General features: G+C 38.9%; 1 protein-coding gene across 2 annotated transcripts in view; it reads right to left on the bottom strand.

Annotated features, from left to right (window-relative positions):
- Positions 1-17,508, bottom strand: part of LOC101851896 (GPI inositol-deacylase) — a 66,695-nt gene that overhangs the window by 44,715 nt on the left and 4,472 nt on the right. Inside the window, exons 2-13 of one of the 2 annotated variants that reach the window (XM_005108584.3) lie at positions 16,409-16,473; positions 15,667-15,687; positions 14,582-14,646; positions 14,043-14,131; positions 13,549-13,591; positions 12,692-12,783; positions 10,268-10,364; positions 9,473-9,630; positions 8,610-8,642; positions 7,453-7,505; positions 6,898-6,964; positions 448-615 (exon numbers count right to left, since the gene is read on the bottom strand). In XM_005108584.3, the coding sequence (XP_005108641.1) occupies positions 448-615; positions 6,898-6,964; positions 7,453-7,505; positions 8,610-8,642; positions 9,473-9,630; positions 10,268-10,364; positions 12,692-12,783; positions 13,549-13,591; positions 14,043-14,131; positions 14,582-14,646; positions 15,667-15,687; positions 16,409-16,473 (951 nt within the window). The remainder of the gene's footprint in view (positions 1-447; positions 616-6,897; positions 6,965-7,452; positions 7,506-8,609; positions 8,643-9,472; positions 9,631-10,267; positions 10,365-12,691; positions 12,784-13,548; positions 13,592-14,042; positions 14,132-14,581; positions 14,647-15,666; positions 15,688-16,408; positions 16,474-17,508) is intronic. The other variant, XM_035972472.1, reaches the window with a different exon arrangement.

The following is a 17,508-nucleotide window of genomic DNA, read 5'->3' as shown; positions in this document are numbered from 1 at the left end:
AAGCTTTTCAACTATTAATCTAATATAAATGAAGAAGGTATCACAAGCTACTTATTTTCTTCAAATGCTTGTAATGACAAAAAGTGCTGATATACAAACCTAAATAACAGTATTTTATCATACTTGTTTGTGTTAACAATGAAACAATGTTGCCTGGATCTCAAAAAACCTAACTCTAGCTCTAGAAATGAATTACGACAGTCAATTTAAAGAATCAGATAGTTTGTGAGTCATAGTTTTTCACGGTACAAGAAAAAAATGCACAAAGCATAATACTGAAATTGCAGTAGAGAACTGTACACAATGAAAAAGTTTCATTGAAATAGCATACAAGGATGACCAAGATAATATCCAGTCTTTCATAATATCCTTACACCATATCTTGTATGCATATACAACAAAGGCAATAAAATGTCAACTAAAGACAAATGTAAACCAGCCATGTACCTTTGCAACACTGAATTTCCACGTCTTTTCATCTCGGTATGTCCACTGAATCTTGGAATCTAGGGTGATAGTCTTGTTCTCATTGTAAGACTGGTAGTCTGGGAGTCCATTGTTGTTGAGGAAATGGTGCTGAAAAGCTTTCATCCTCACCTCAGTATCTTCTGATACCTATTCAAAAAATACAGAAATACTTCTGATTGCAGTTATACACACAAACACACATACAAGTACGTAGCCAATATTATACATGATTCCTGTCAACAAAATTTCAGTGTGGCACTGGAGTCCTGTGTGACTTACGTATTTCATTCTGTGCTTACTTGTTATATATTTTCTTATTTGTATTTTCCCCTCATCATTTTATATATACATATTAAACTATAATATATTATAAAAATGAATCCTGCTTTGAGCCTGTGAAAGGGCCTAGAACCAGAAAATCAACTGTCAAGAATGAGTCTTGCTGTCATAATTCATATTATAAAAGTGAAAGACAAAAATTATTGCTCAAACTCAAAGTAGAGTGAAAACTTGAATGGCTCAAGCAGACCTATTCAGTGCGAGAGTTGTAAAAACTGAGAGAGGTCAAGATGCAGTGACACTGGAAATCTGCCAATCTAGAAGAGAAAGCTAAAATATAGTTATAATTCACTATCACCCATCCAATGAAACACGTACACTTTAGTTCAATAGCAAGGCTTACAAGGTATGACAGATCACGATTCCACACACGGCCGGCACCAAAGCATGCTTTGTAGAGAGCTTTAATTTTTTTTTAAATTATAAAATCAGCTTCCAAGTTTTTTGTCCTCTGGTGTTGCCTTCCGACTATCCCCACTGAGAGCTATCTTTTTTTTTTAAAAATCAATAGGGGATCAAGGACTGGTGATGGGTCTCATTTAAACATTGAGAAATGCCTAAGCGTCTCAAACAGCTTCTCCCAATCCAGCCAACCGTACCTGCTCGTGGTGGTCTCTGTTTCCACTGACACGGCTCTGGCAAGTGGCGAGTTGTTGGTGCCAACAACAACCCCCCCCCCCCCCGTTTCCTAGACGGGTTAAAACAACAGGACAGGAGCAGGTGTGGCCCCACAAGGTGCAGGAGGCAGAACCCACCGATGCATGGTAGACGCTATGCTCATCACTAACACACCCCTACTCTCCCTTGAGTGGGTGTCTAATCTGCCTAACACCCCTACTGCTTTTTATCAACACACCCTCTGTGGCTGGGAAGGAACCAGCCAGTTTGAGGTCTGGATGCAAGGATGGATCGAGCAGAATGCCTGACTTGCCTTCTGACCGTGGACCTCTTAGTAAAGGCACAACGACCCAGGACGTGATGATCCAATGGCTTTCTCACTTGGCCGAAACCTCATGCAAGAGTAGACAACTATAGCCAGTAACCATTGGGTGTGGGGAATGGGCAGCGTGAACCCTACTGGAATCACACGGTCACAGGGCAGTTAGGTATTCCAGCCTCATGAAAACCCTTGTACCCTCCTGTCCCCAATGTGCATGGCCCCTTCTCAGGGTGGGCAGGCAGTCCACAGACACCCCAGTCCACAATGCCATGACACAAAGAAATAAATTACATGCAAGCTCGGACATCGCCTCGTTAAACAAGGTCCGCGCCAGGCAGCGCAATCACCGGGCTGCTCTGAGCGACAAGTCAGTTACTGGTGATACACACAGAAACAGTGCTAAACCAGCACGGAAAAGCTCTCGGCGGAAGAGAGCCAATTACATCCCCAACCAGAAGAAAAGTTCTCTCAACCTCTTGCAACTCAACATCTGTGGTTTGCGAAAAAAGAAAACAGAACTCATCAAAGTCCTGAAGGACAGGCAGATTCATGTTGCCCTCCTTCAAGAAACCCTACACAAAGGTACGGACGTGAACCTCACAGGATACACCAGTTACGCCTGCACATGCACAGGATGCAGCTGTGTAGTCACTTACCTGCGAAACGATGTTCAGGGAGATGTCGTACACTTGCCATCTGCCCAACCAACAGATATCCAGAAGGCCACCATATGGCACATTGGTAGAAAGTATACAATTTACAATGTTTACAGCCTTCCACAGACAACATGTGACTTGTCTGATCTACAAGCAACCAACTACGAAAAAACCATTTGTGCGGGTGACTTCAATGGCCACTCCCCTGAATGGGGCTACACCAGCTACAACAGCACTGGCCAAAAGATAGAAGAGCTTTGTGAAACCAGCAACCTATCTGTGTTGCAAAATGTTAACTCCACTCCTACCCCACTTCACAGAGCCCACTTGACTCTCAGTCAGCCTGATCTCACCATCTGCTCATCTGACATAAAAAACTCCTGTCGCATCAAAGTGATCGATGACATAGGAAGTGACCACAGACCTATCTTTACACAGATCACCTTCCCACCTGCTTTGAACCACCCTCGGAGAACTCGATGGAAGTTTAAGAAAGTCAACTGGGCAGAGTACAAAAAGACCACTGACAAATTTCTCTCTAGCATAGTAGAAACAGATGATGCTCATCTTTTTAATGAACAAGGCACTAAAAATATTCTTAAAGCTGCATCTCAGCATATTCCACGGGTATGCCGAAGAAATTACAAACCCTTTTGGAATGAAGAAATCCAGGCTGCTGTGGCAGAAAGAGAGAAGGCCAGACAGTTACTGGAAAACTCACTGTCACAGATAACCAGAACACACTATAACAAGACCTGCGCTCAGGTGAAAATGACAGAAAAGCCAAAATGAAAAATGGACTCAAGACTTGTGAAGATCTTGACCTTCATCACAATGGAACAAAAGCTTGGTCCCTTGTTCAGCAACCTCTCGGGAGAAAGACAAAAAAGCAACCCCAAACCTATTTTCCTTTCAGGCAACACCATCACAGAAGACCAGAAGAAAGCCAAACATTTTAACCGGTATTTCGCCTCTGTAAACAGGTCAAGTAGACTAACTGAGGCTGATAGACTCCTCATAAACCAGGCTAAGCACAAAGAAAAAGCCCCTACTGCGATGGAACTTGGAAAGGCCCTAAATAAATTAAAGCAAAAGAAAGCCCCAGGACCAGACAAAATAAATAACAAAATGCTGTGCAACCTTGATGCTAAAGGAAAAGATGTTATAAGCTGCTTAGTAAATACCACGTGGAGAACGAGCGGAATACCAAAGGCATGGAGGATCGCCCAGATCATACCGCTCCTGAAGAAGGGGAAACCACCTGGAGAAGCGAAGAGCTACCGACCTATATCACTAACATCATGTATCGGTAAGCTTGCCGAAAGAATGGTGAACAACCGCCTTTACTGGTACCTGGAAAACACCAACAGCTTGAACCCACACAAAGCAGGCTTTAGAAAAGGCAGCAACACAGAAGACATCCAGGATGGTTTTCAGGAGACTAAACACACTGTCGCCATCTTTGTAGATCTCCAACAGGCGTACGACAGAGCGTGGGGAAAAGGCCTACTCATGAAAATGATGGACCTCGGGATACACAGGAAACTTTATAAATGGATCAAGTTTTTCCTAGCGGATCGAAACATCGAAACAAAGGTGAACTATGCCCACTCATCAAGAGAAGTACTCGAGGAAGGTCTACCACAAGGTTCCTGTCTGAGTCGCACTTTGTTCCTGATCTTCTTTAATGATGTGACGAACGTGCTGAAGTCAGAAAAGACTCTACGCTGATGATCTTGCTCTCTGGCAGACGCACCACAGCACGGTAGTAGGAGCAGGAAAATTAAATGAAGACCTCAAGAGGCTCCACAATTACTGTCAGAAATGGAAACTCAAAATAATCTGTACGAAAACAGTATACACCATCTTTACAAAGAGCCATAAAACAGCCACAGAAAAACTCCAACTGAAGATAGGAAATGAAAATCTCCCCAAAAAAGAACAACCAACGTACCTAGGAGTCAAACTTGACCAAAGTCTAACAATGAAAAGCCAAGTGGAGAGCATAAAGAACAAGGCGAAAAGAAGACTCCAACTTATAAAGAAACTCGCAAGCAGTTCATGGGGATCAGACAAATAAACTTTGAGAGCCCTATACCTTGGTTATGTCCGATCTTCCCTGGAATACAGCAACAATCTACTCACTATGTGTAGTGCTACTACTTGCAATAACCTTGACAAGGTCCAAAATAATGCCCTTCGTTTCATAAACAGTGGCCTGAGATCTACACCTACAGCCGCATGTGAAATTCTTTCAAATGTCGAACCCCTGGGAATTCGCAGAGATAAAGCAGTTTTGGAGCTCCATGAAAGAACCAAAAGAAAGTGCCCCAACCACCCAAACAGGAAATTAGTAGAAACATGGAAACCAAAGAAACGACTTCAACAAAAATCAATCATGCATTGCATCACAGAACTAATGGAGAGCCACTATCTACCACAAAATAGAAGAGAAACTAAAAGAGTCAACCAAAACATCCCTCCCACATTTCTATGGAAAACCAATCATTACAACATCTCTCAGAGACAATAGCACAAAATCTTCAGACCCAGTGAAGTTGATGCTTGCATCACATTAAACAATTGACAGCTATTCAGATGACTGGATACACGTCTATGCATTCAAAGGCACAACCAAAGCCGGATATGGAATACTAATACAGTACCCATATGGAAGTTCCAATGAGATCTCCGCAGCCTGTGGAGAGAAATGCAACAACTACGATGCAGAAATAATAGCAAATGAAACAGCACTATCCATCTCCGCACAGTTTTTAACACTCATCCAATTTTTTAAAAAAGAGTATAGTGATCTTCACTGACTCACTATCAGTCTTGCAAGCAATAGAAAATGACCATCATCTAAACGAAGACTTCACACAAAAACTGTTTGGCTCCCATCACCTGATAATATTCCAGGACACTCAAACATACCGGGAAATGACCGAGCAGACACACTTGCCAAAAAGGGATCTAGACAGGAACAACCCAACATTCCAACATCATACAACACTGCAAAACAAATCATTAAAAGAAACAGCAAACAAAATTCGACGAACAGATGGGCCTTGGGAAAGACAGGCAGAGCAGTTTTCAAACATATGACTACAACAAAACAAAATAATAATATCAACCACCTACAGAGAAAGAAACAGACCACGATCTTTCACCTACAAACAGAACATATACAGCTCAACTTTCACTTGAACAGAATAAAACCATAACTTCCCCAAATGTGTCCTTTGTGTGACTATGCATATGAGACAGTGGAACATCACCTTTTCCACTGCACAGCCCTAGATGACATCAGAGCTGCACTTCTCCCTCCAAGACCTAACTTTGACAATACACTCTATGGAACATTACAGCAACTGAAGCAAACCTGCACTTATCACTACATGGCATTGGACAGAAGGGCGAGAGCCCAGATGTAGCTGGATCGATAACAACAACAACAACAAAAAATCAATAATATAATTCTCTCCCAAGTCCTATGCTTCCAAACGCTCGGACTTTGAATGAACTTTGGCGACCCCAACTACCGCCGGTACTCACATGATGCCATACCATGTGACACGAACGCACGCAGGTTCACTGACCCTCACGACAACAAGTCAGACAATCAGACGGCGCTTTTCTTTTCTTTCTTCACAAGTGACACAGAGACAAAATATTGATTTATTTCCATGGCAACACAGCGTTTATAGTGCACAACCTGCATGTCACAAATGTTGCGTTATCAGACTATCACCGGCCAAGCTCTGGGTGGTATCGAAAGCGAAAATAGATCTTGATATTCCCGATGGAGCCACTGTGTCACACACTTCCGCATGCCGCCATAGCCGCCTGTTCCCGCAAAACGTACTGTCGGACCGGGAAAGCCAATTTACAGATTTCCTCAAATTCCTGGGTCTCAGCGATTTTTATCAAATTCCCAGGATCTGGCTAGTCAACCTGTTTTTACTAGGTATCTAGTTTCTGACTCGTTTTCTTTGGCTATTCGAATGTTTTGAATAATAGGTACCAATTTATTCGGGGGGTTATAAATAGTACCCAGCCCTACGGAAAGTACTGGTGAAGGCCATCGGCAGATAGGGTTGTTGGGGTTTTTTTTATTGGAAATTTGTCGCACGCCGACAAAATAAAAGACTGTCATGTCACCAGCTATGGAAGACTTGCCCAGCTGGTGCAGCCGGAGAGAGGCCTGCGGATGAGTTCAAGTAGCCGGCAATTCTGGCAGGAGCCGGAAAACTTTCAACCTTGTGTAACTTGACACTCAAAAGTAATTTCAAAGCCAGTTTAGCCAGTGCACTATGTGCAGAGGACTGAGCAAAGAAGAACTTAGATGGCCAGAATTGTACATGGGAGTAAAAATCACACATTTAACATTCATGCATAGAGTGTGCATAAAGCATCAGGGGAATGGCAGCACACACATTAAAACAAATTAATATTGATAAAAAATTATAGTGACATTAAAAACACAGTACGAACCTGCAGCGTTTTTTCATCAACAATATCAAAGAGTGCTCTCTTTGTAAGTAGTACCATTTGTCGACACCTAAAGAAAAGAAATGAAAAAAATACACTCAAAGTGATAAAAATTAATTTAAAACACATCCATAATAACAAATATCCCCTCCAACTTTCTGAAAAGTGTAAATACTTTAACTGGCAAACTTTTCTCTGCCAGAATAGGTTTCATCGGCCATAGCAGAAGCCATAAGCCATCTAAACCTTTAATTCTCTTAATTCTTCTATTTCTCTTGAGAAATATTATCTTCTGCGTGGATGGATTGGTCATTGTCAGACAATGAGAGACAAACTATTATCATTATTATATTTAGAACAGAAATTCACTCAATTTTATCATTTGAAAACCATTTTGTAGTTAATCAACAAGTTTTAATTAAGTTAACAAGATTTACAGCGCCTCACTAAATTATTATAAATCCTGAATATCAACTCATAATATTATCCAAAAGGCTACCTTGCCTATGATCAGAGAACAACAAGCTAGAATAAGAGAACCCACAAGCACCCTCTTACCAAACAGCACACAGGTGGTCGGTGGACACCCAGGCTTTCGGAATTGCCATTGTCTGTGGGAATAAATTGAATAACTGGAGCACACTGTCACTATTTGTTTACCACATTACCAGTTATAACGAAGAAGGGAAGAAAAACGTAATTTTAGTTAGATTCAAGTGTTAGTCAAAAGAACTTGGTCGCCAAGGTAAATCTTTTCCCTATTTAGACACCTAAGTAATGTATACCGTCATAAAAGACATAAGAATACATTCACCAGCACAGCTCGAGTCAGAGTTTGTTTTCACACTGACACTGACAACACATGGTTTCAAGAATAATGACATTTCCTTTCATGCATACATGACATAATAACTCAAAAGAAGAGAAACAATGTTTGCACTACATCAACCTTAAAAAAAGAAAACAAATATACAGTCGAAATTGTCTAAGATGGCCACCCATTGTAAAGCAGAAAAATTGTTGCTTGAGACAGGTGGACACTTTCAACAGTGTCATTTCAATAAAGAAAAAAGACAAGGGGGAAGTGGGAAGTGGTAATTTGTACAGGGGATTTTCTTGGAAGGTGTCTATTTGAGCAGGTTTGACTATAACTATATTTATATTTAAATAGAGAACTATCACTGACTCCAAATTTGCTGAAATTATGTGTGTACTGCATGCTGTTCCAAATTTGGAAAACAAAAAATTAGTTCACTCCTTTATGTCTACATCATAACATCTTTAGATTAATCTGAAGTATATCAGGTCAACGTAAACAAATAATACCTCTCCCATCTACTTCTCAGAGCCTTCCACCTTCTTTTTATGATTCTCTTCCTCTTCCAAGAATATATTTTTACATATATTCATAGATAGATATCGATATATATGTACAAATACATATATTTTTATTACATTTAAATTTAAAGTACAATTTTTGTTCTCAAAGTACAGTGAATATTTAAAAGGCTAGATCTAGAAACAAAACAGTATTTCTGGAAATGGCCAATTATTCTCCTCTTCTTCTCTTTCCACAGTTCACTAGAATATTCATTTTGTACAAATATCCCTAATTATCTCAAAATGAACAATCTGTTGAGAGCATTTGTAACAGTAAAATATATTGACATAGGACTAAATCACTGAGAAAAAACAACATTCATCTACGTACTTACAGATGCACTAACAGCACGATCAAGGGCAACAATCTGTGAGAATGAAGAAATAACAAAACATTGTGAAAGCAAAACATTGTGAAGTTCAGTGGAAAGAAAGGATAGAGAAAATACAGTTCCATGATTACTTTCCTTTTGAAGGACGAAACTGTGTGATTGCTTTAGTTGTTACTATATAAGCTTGTCTTTCATTAGCAGTCACCCTAATTCTTATTTCTTTAATAAGCCCATCATTTTTTCAATGCTTTTTCCATATTCAGCAGTTCTGTTTTTAATGTCAAAGTTGTCTCACTTTTGGAAAGAAAGTTTGGGTATGTTTTGCACAAGCAGCTTCAAGAACAATGTTGTTTTAATTTGCCGGCTCTTCTTGTACATGTTTTCAGATGTTTTCTTTTATAAGTTTCTATAAAATTTAGCGGAGCTGCATCTCTCAACAGGGAGTATTTCATATAGTCTCCCAGTTCTGGTAAACCATTCATATCTTCACAATGTCCACCAATATAAAAAACAATTTACAAACTTATTACACTGACTAATACATTAAGCTTCACCACAACTGTTCGGACTTGATTCAGACAAAGCCCTTAAGCCACTGAAATGCCAAACCATTTCCTATTTGCTGTTTAAACAATGTGTAGCGCCAGACTTCTATTTTCACAGACACCATTGAACATGTGTTCTTTGTAGGCCTTTGGGCTAATCAACTGGTGCTGTTTGTACCACAACATGCTTCAGGCCATCTTTCCATTCCTGCTGATGCAGATTTTTCTCACAAACAAGAAAACATATTATTATGATGTTACTGTCTATCAACCAATAGAAAACAAAAAGTACAGATCAAGAAGCTGGAGAAGAAAACTTACCCCATCCAATGCTGAGAGGCCATAGCGCACCTGTATATCCCTGTACCCACCCCCAGTACTGACAATCGTAACATGGCGTACAGAGCTGAGTGAATTATCCCTCCAATACTGGTTCACTTTAGAGTAAAACTTCTCCAAGTGAATATCAACTGGAGCCACTGTAAAGAAAAATTGTGAGTGCAAAAAGTCAAAGACCCTTTTATAGACTCATCAAAAGCTCACACTCCCATTGCCAATCAGTTATCCACATACTCATGCCCATACCTGCACATCTTGCTAGGGAAGTCTAAAACTCAAAACTAATCCCTTTATCTGCAGGCAGGAAGGGCACAAGTTTGCAGGAAAAAAGACAAAGTTTAGTCACAAGTCCACCGACAGATTATACCTACACAGGAAAGGAGAGAATGATATAAAAAGCAGGTTTGGACTTAATACAAAAGAAACATGTTTTGTATATCAATAAAAGTGGACACTTGATAAAATACAATTGTAGACAATAATAGTTTCATTTGTTCTGAAAGTCTGGCATTTGAACATCAGGTTCAGGAGGACATATAGACATAATGATCATTTAAAAGCTGAAATGAAGATACTTATTTTCATCAGCCAATAAAATAGAACACAGGAAAAGAAAAAATTGAGAAAAAAGATTAGAATCAAACACAAATACATAAAGTACCATCAAACTGACAAGCATCGTCAATGAAACAGATACAGGTGAATAAAATACAAGTCATGTTCAAATAAGTTAGCCTGACCATGCAACAATTCTCAAACTAAAAACACATCATATACCTGGCCTTTGATGAGGAGTTGCTTGGGTTATAATTGTGTTGACCATTGACGAGTCAAAGTCCGGTAAAGTAAAGAGAGCTCTTGCAATTATACCACCCTGAGGACAAATGAAAACATCACAAAGCTTACTAATGCATCAACCAAAACAACATGACTAATACTCAGTAATAGAGCTGTACCCCGGTAGCAAACCTGCTCGTGCTCGCAAGCCCCTAGTTCAAGTCACAAGCCTCAAATCACTAGGTCAAATCATCAAATCAAATCATCAGCATGATAAGTTGAGTTTAGCAAAAACTGTAACCTCCTTGGTCTAGCCTAAGCTTCAAGTCCACACCAACTAGCAATCCACGAAGCCACTCATGTCAGACCCCCTCAACCTCCACACCCTAATTGCAATCCGAGAAGCCACTTACATCAGAAAAAGAGAGAGGGGGAGAGTGAGAGATCCGGCTCACAGTGTCACTGCGCGGCGTAGCGCTGTAGTCTGCTTGATTAATCGAAGGCTTGCAAGCAGCGGACAGCTGTCAAGTCTCAAATCCCGTCCGCAGCACACAAGTCCCATGATTCCCTTGTCATGCTTTGTGCCAGTGAATTGCTCAAGCCCGGCAAGTCTCTCGGCTCCCATTTTTTGCTTTGGCTCCCAGGACCAGCTCGAAACCTGGCAAATCGCTTGGCTGACTTGCTGTTTTGCTGTAGCAGCGAGCAGCAAGACCGCTCGCAGTGTGAACTCTGAACCATGGAGGAAGGGAGAGGCTGTGCTTGTTTTGGTGCAAGACGTAGAGAACTGAAGTTATTTTTAACTTCCCGCCGTTGATCAGCTTAGTGAGTGGATAAGTGAGAGGGAGAGTGGTAGTGTAGTAACAGAAACCTAAGTTTCTGGTAGTAATAAGAATAAGTAGACTTAGATTACCCTAGAATGGAAAATTCCAGGGGTCATTGTGATTGGTTTTTGTATCGTAGGTATGTAACCTATTTTGTAAATGTTTTTCACTCACAGTGACATAATACAGAACATTTAGGAGACGGGCTAGGCCTACTTCAAGGGCCAGCCTGGACTGAGAGGGAACAACGCCCTAGGAGAAAGACGGAGGTTCTCAGTAAAAATTTCTCCCCATACGGGAATCAAACTGAGGTCTTTTGCTTGCAACGACGAAGCGCTTGGCTCCTGCACATTAAAAACAAACAGGCCTTTGCATTGTTAGAATAGCTGATCCATTATTAATTTTTAAGTGCATTGAATAGAGCTTTTTATTTTTTACAATCCGACTATGGAAAAAAAAAACAATCTTGCACTTTTGGTGCAAGCCTTTCAACGCAAATAACCGGAGAATCTTCTGTAATATGTACTGAGCCCACAGCCACGAGAGTTTGCAACGTCACGACACACTACAGCAAGTCACAACTCACCGGAAGTTCCCCCCAGGTAGCAAGCAGGAGGCAAAGCAAAGTACAAGGCTGCTCGCAAGCCTCTAGCGCAAGCCGTCCGCTGCTTTGCAAGCCTTCGATTAATCGAGCAGACTCCAGCTCTAATGACTAAACCATCATTTGTTATGAACAATATTACCTAACATGAGGATCAAGAAATTGGGAAAGATGAATAAACAAAATGTTTGCTTAAGGGGAGACGTACACTCCCGAAAAAATTTTCTAAACGAATGACTTTTATTCACTTTCATGTAATTGTGCAAGTACATAGGTAAATAGGATGTACTAACGGTGAATTTGTAGATTTTTTCTGAAAAATGGGTCTCTGCAGCAACCATCTTGGATTTTCAAACCAGTTTCTTAGTGCAGAAGAATTTCATAGTAAATATTGAAACATCAGCCTGAAATTTGGCTCACAAGTACAAACCTATATGGACTGGGGATCTATGTGAGGTTTTTTTACCTATCTTTAAAAATAACAAAGGGAGCCCAAAATCAATGGACACCCGAGAGTCATTTGACGAAATTTTGAGGTACATATTACAAAAAATTTGAATATTTCCAAAAGTTACCAATATTTCCCCAATTAGCTCACATAGATCCCCAGAATAGATCTTAAAGCACCTATGCGTCAAATTTGAAGCTTCTAGCATCAGCAGTTTTTGAAAACTCCTTGCACCAAGGTCACCTAAGTCAAAAGGTAGTTTTTGAGAAAAACAGAAAAAAACAGGGATTTTTTAAAGGATTTTTAGTGCAATTTGCAGTTTTCAAACGCTCTTTCAGGTCATTTAGGGTGTATTCTAAACAGTTTCGTCATGTTTTTCATTTATGTGACAAAAGTATTATTATCTTTATTTTGCAATAAAAATATTAACACTTTCTTTTTTTTTTGGTGATGAAAACATAATTATTTTCATTTCTGTGGCAAAAGTAAAGTAAGTTTCATTTCTAGATCAGATAACTTTTTAGACAAACATGTCAAATTAACACAGCTCTTACCATAGAGTGTCCAACCAGTACAACAGATGAGGGGGGAGATTTTGCCCCAGAGTAAAAAGACAGAATTTTCTTCAGACAGTGGTGTACAAATTCTGAGGACACACAGGGAAAAAAGAAAGCAGTTGTCATTGGGAGAATCTGACAAAAATCACAAAGAAAACATAACAGTGACCTAAATTCTCATTGTTGTACTCATTATAAACTGGCATAATCAAGTCGATATAGATTTCATAGGATGATCTAGATAAGTTCCTTAGCACTTCACAGAGCAATGATCAACTTCTTCTCCAGCAACCAGACATACCACAAAATGGTACTGAGCCAAAGAAAGAATCCCCACAAGCTGTTGAATTGGCAATAACAACATAACAATGAAACAATGACACCGTAAAGCAAGAGTATAAGCAATTCATAAAAAAGCAAAAATAAAATATTGGTATTTTTCAACACTTCTTTGCTTTACTTTTCCGATCCAGCGGCCATTTGAGTTCTAGCCCTTAGGTTGTTTCAGTACCCTTTGTCGTCAACAGATGCCAGTTACAACACATTTAAACTTCCTATGGACTAAATTGTTTTACTTTCTTATGGTTTCAGCACTCAAGTACTCCTAAATACAAATAGAGATGGGTAGGAGTACAAAACAAGGACAGAAGGAGAAAATGCTAGAAACTAAACACAAAAAAGTAAATATCACAAATGGGATTCCAGCATAGACATTTATGTGTGTCATTCCACCATTACAATTACAGAGGTTGCATTTACTGCTAGTAGTCATTTACAACCCCCCCCCCCCAAACCCACAGGGGAGGGGCCTTCAGGTATCAAGTCCAAAGCACAAAGTCGGTGCCAATGCTCACCAGTCTGTTTGTCCAACACACCACCATACAGAGCAGACAACTCCTATAGAGGAAATAAAAAAGTATAATCATAGTTATACAGATCTATGTTACTGTCTTAATCTAACATCAACACAAATGTCTCAACTTCTATGAAAGATGGATAAGTATGTTTTTTTAAAATCAAAATCAAGACAAATTAACTTTATGATGATACCAAGTACTCCATATATGCCAAAAAGTTGACAAGCACCTGATTCCATCATGTTATGACACAAATGTCAAAAGTCTTGAAAACTCTATTCATGTCACAGAGACAAAAAGAGGTCATCACAACAAGAGCTGCCTGAGCAACAGCAATAGGAATTGTTAATCTAGAAATCTATGGACCTTGTTGCTCAAGTAGCCCTCGCAGAAATTCCAGGTACTTTCAATTTCAATGATGGGGATGCATTACCGCAATCAAATATTTCTTTGACAACTCTATCTGATGGAACATATATAAAAAGACTTACCTCATTGAAATCCACAACAAAGTAATTGAAATGAGCTCGGACCTGAGGGTGTTCAGACATCCGTAAGGACACAGAACCAAGTGACCTAACTGAAAGGTGGAGAAAAAATTATGGAGGTCATCTAAATGTAATTGAGAGTACATAACTTATTAAAATAAATACAGGCAATATGTGTCAATACCAATAACAAAAATCCAACAAATGAACACATTGGTCACTCTTGAAAATTGCAAATATCTATTGGAGAGAGAGAGAGAGAGAGAGAGAGAGAGAGAGAGAGAGAGAGAGAGAGAGAGAGAGAGAGAGAGAGAGAGAGAGAGAAAGAGTGATCGAGAGAGAAACAGACAGACAGACAGACAGACAGACAGACAGACAGACAGACAGACAGACAGACAGACAGACAGACAGACAGACAGAAACGCGTCACAGAAACACTGGGTCAGAAAGAGAGAGAAAAGCGGAGAGATCATTTGTCTCCACGAAAGCACCAAATACAAACAAGTCTGAGATAGTTTTATGAATATCAACACATAACACACCTTGTTTGTAGCTTCCGGCATTTCCTGGGATAAAGAGGACAGGAATACCATCTAATTTTAAATTCCTGCAATGAAGTATAAAAAAATAAATGCTTTTCAAGTAAAACAGCCCATCTATGGTATACAATAATATTTACAAAATTCGAGATAATGTGTATATTCAATATTTTCCCTCTGAGCATAAGAATGAATTGGTTAAACAACTTATCTTAACAGGAGGAGCCACCCTTGAGGATCATTTTCTAAGTTTGTCGCCTGAGATCAAATCAAAGTACATATATAAGTTTGGCAACGTAAAATCTTTTGATATGCATTTTTATTTTGGTATAGCTACAGCGGTTGCTATGGAAACGGCCGCCATCTTGAAAATAAACAGTGATTTTCAAATCCCTAAGGCTTTCTTATTTACTGACCAAATCTGATGAGGGTATACCTGAACCAGACTTAATCAGCTTCACAGCAAGTTTTCTTCAATAAGTGCAAAAGAAAAAAAAATGCGATAAGTTTCCCAAAGTGTAAGAAACCTTTTTAAATTTCGGTAGCGTAATCACTTGCCAACGGAAAAGTGTATTTTTTTTGCAAATATCTCTATGTTACATTGATGGCAGCCTTGCCATCTATGTTTCCAGAATGTTTCAAGTCAAAAGGATGAACACTAAGGAAGGAGTAGGGAAAAAATTGCGAAAAAATGACATTTTGCAAAAACCAAATAATTATTGTGAAAATTCAGTATATTAACCCACCCTCATGTTTTCAAAGGCAATTCACGAGAAGAATAAAGACTTTCTCAATAGTCTCTATGCTATTTTTAGACAAAGAACTGGTTGATCTTCAAAAACCAGCCAACATCTCAATGTGCATAGCCTGACTCAAAATCTGCAAAATCAAGAGTTGCTCCTCCCCTTAATTTACAAAAAAGCACAATATGAATTTGCTGTTTCTTGTTACAAATAAAAAATAATTCTGACAAACATCTCTAACCTTTCCAGTATAGCAAGTCATTAAAGCTAAACTGACGAGAAAATTTTTTTCAAAAGTAATTACTTTTATTTTTATTAGTATTCTTTCACAAAGGCTATTCTCACCTCAACTGCCTTGCATACTGGCTGGAAAAAGAAAAAAAGGATAATGTGACAAAGACAAGAGTTCTATTGCAAACAAATGCACATATTAATTTTTAATTTAAAAACTTGTATATATGCCAGATAGTGTTTACCGTGTAGACAAAAAAAAGTACACAAGCATTCATGTCTTGTAAAATAAAAACTGTTTGAATTAATTATATTATTAAAAAATTGTTAAGAGTAATAAAGCAAGGCTACCTAAATAACAGAATAGAATTTCAATCTGTAATATTTTGGGTTCATGAAATAAGGAACAGAGACATTTTCTCTTACTAAAAAAATTAGTTGTATATGTCAATCTCCCCTTTGTCCATTTCAGAATTAGTAAGAACCGCTTGGAATTCCAGTTTTGATGCCAGATTTTGAGATCAATGCTTTTTTAATGACTAGCAGAAGGTGAAATAATGAACACGTTCTTTCTACTATGAGCAGCTTGTGCTGGTGGGATTCAAGTGATGAACAGCTGACCAGAATGTAGTGCATAACTGTTTCTGTGTTACTGCAATTTGAGCTAGCTTGCCATTTTCACCAAAAGATGCATGACTTTTTAACCCATCTGACGATGATTTGTTCATTCACGGTAAGTCGCTCAAGAGATAGAAAGAGGTAAGCGTGACCTATTGTATACAAATAACTTTTTCTAAGTGACATCAGCCAAGAACAATGGTTCGATTTTTTAACGAAACAAGAAATGAATACATACCCTTCTCCATAGATAAAAAGCCGATACGTAGGATACTCTTTACGAAGTTTGCCAAGAGCTATTTCCTGAAAAAAATTGAATTTAAAGGAAAATCATATAGTAGGCTATAGCATCATAGACTTTTTAAAAATCATGTCAATTGCAGTATCTTTCAACACTATGCCGTATTATTTTACTCCTGGACCCATCTCAGACTCAGAAATGACATTCAAAAGCGCTTTTCTTGATCATTTTTATCTATTACATGAATTAAATCCACTGCAAATTATTAGTTTATGAGATGTATGCCGCTGTATGAGGGATGTTTTTATAGAAACTATATTAAGAACTCACTGCTTAGTAACATTTTAAAACAAATTTTTTAAAGTGTTTTACGGCACTTGCAACTGGTAGTAATATTTGACTTGTATTTAACAACATGTGGCATTTCAGGGGGACTAAAAAAAAAACCTAGGGATTTTAGAGGGCTATAAATATGGCTCCCTGCATTTTACTACGGCCTATAATTTTAAAATGCTTCGCACTTTGGTTTGATATTTTGTTGATTTCAAACAATTGATTTGCGATGGTTATATGGGCTCTGCAGCAACAATTACACAGTTTAGCCCCCAAAACAGTGCAACATCTCTGCATGCGGGTCTAGAAAAGTAAAAATGTACCCACTGTGTTGTGTTCTTACGAGAAAAAGATCTTTTGCTGTAAACATCAGTCTTTTCACTTCTTCCTTCTTTAGTATGCTGCAAGACCTCAGGTCCAGCAGCTCTCAACAATTTCAAAAGAATCCTTTAATTTAAAAAACATGGCTGTGTGTTGTTTTTACTAAATACAAAAGCACCAGATGATAGAATAGGGCAGGGTAAAAAAAACCCAAAAAAACCTGGCTGTTAATGGCATTTTTAACACATGAAGCTACAGCAAGCACCTAGCACACCTCAGCGATAGGCCCAAATATTGATGATATGTACAGTCAAACCTGTGTAAGACGGCCGCCCATTGTCAAGGAGAAAAGTGGCCGTATTAGACAGGTGGCCGTCTTAGGCAGGACTGATCAAGATGGAGAAAACGAACCATTCCCATCTGAGGTCGCAATCGAAAGTAGC

Source organism: Aplysia californica, unplaced genomic scaffold (genome assembly GCF_000002075.1).
Source record: "Aplysia californica isolate F4 #8 unplaced genomic scaffold, AplCal3.0 scaffold00701, whole genome shotgun sequence".
Lineage (NCBI taxonomy): Eukaryota > Metazoa > Mollusca > Gastropoda > Aplysiida > Aplysiidae > Aplysia > Aplysia californica.
This window is presented reverse-complemented; position numbering and strand designations above follow the sequence as displayed.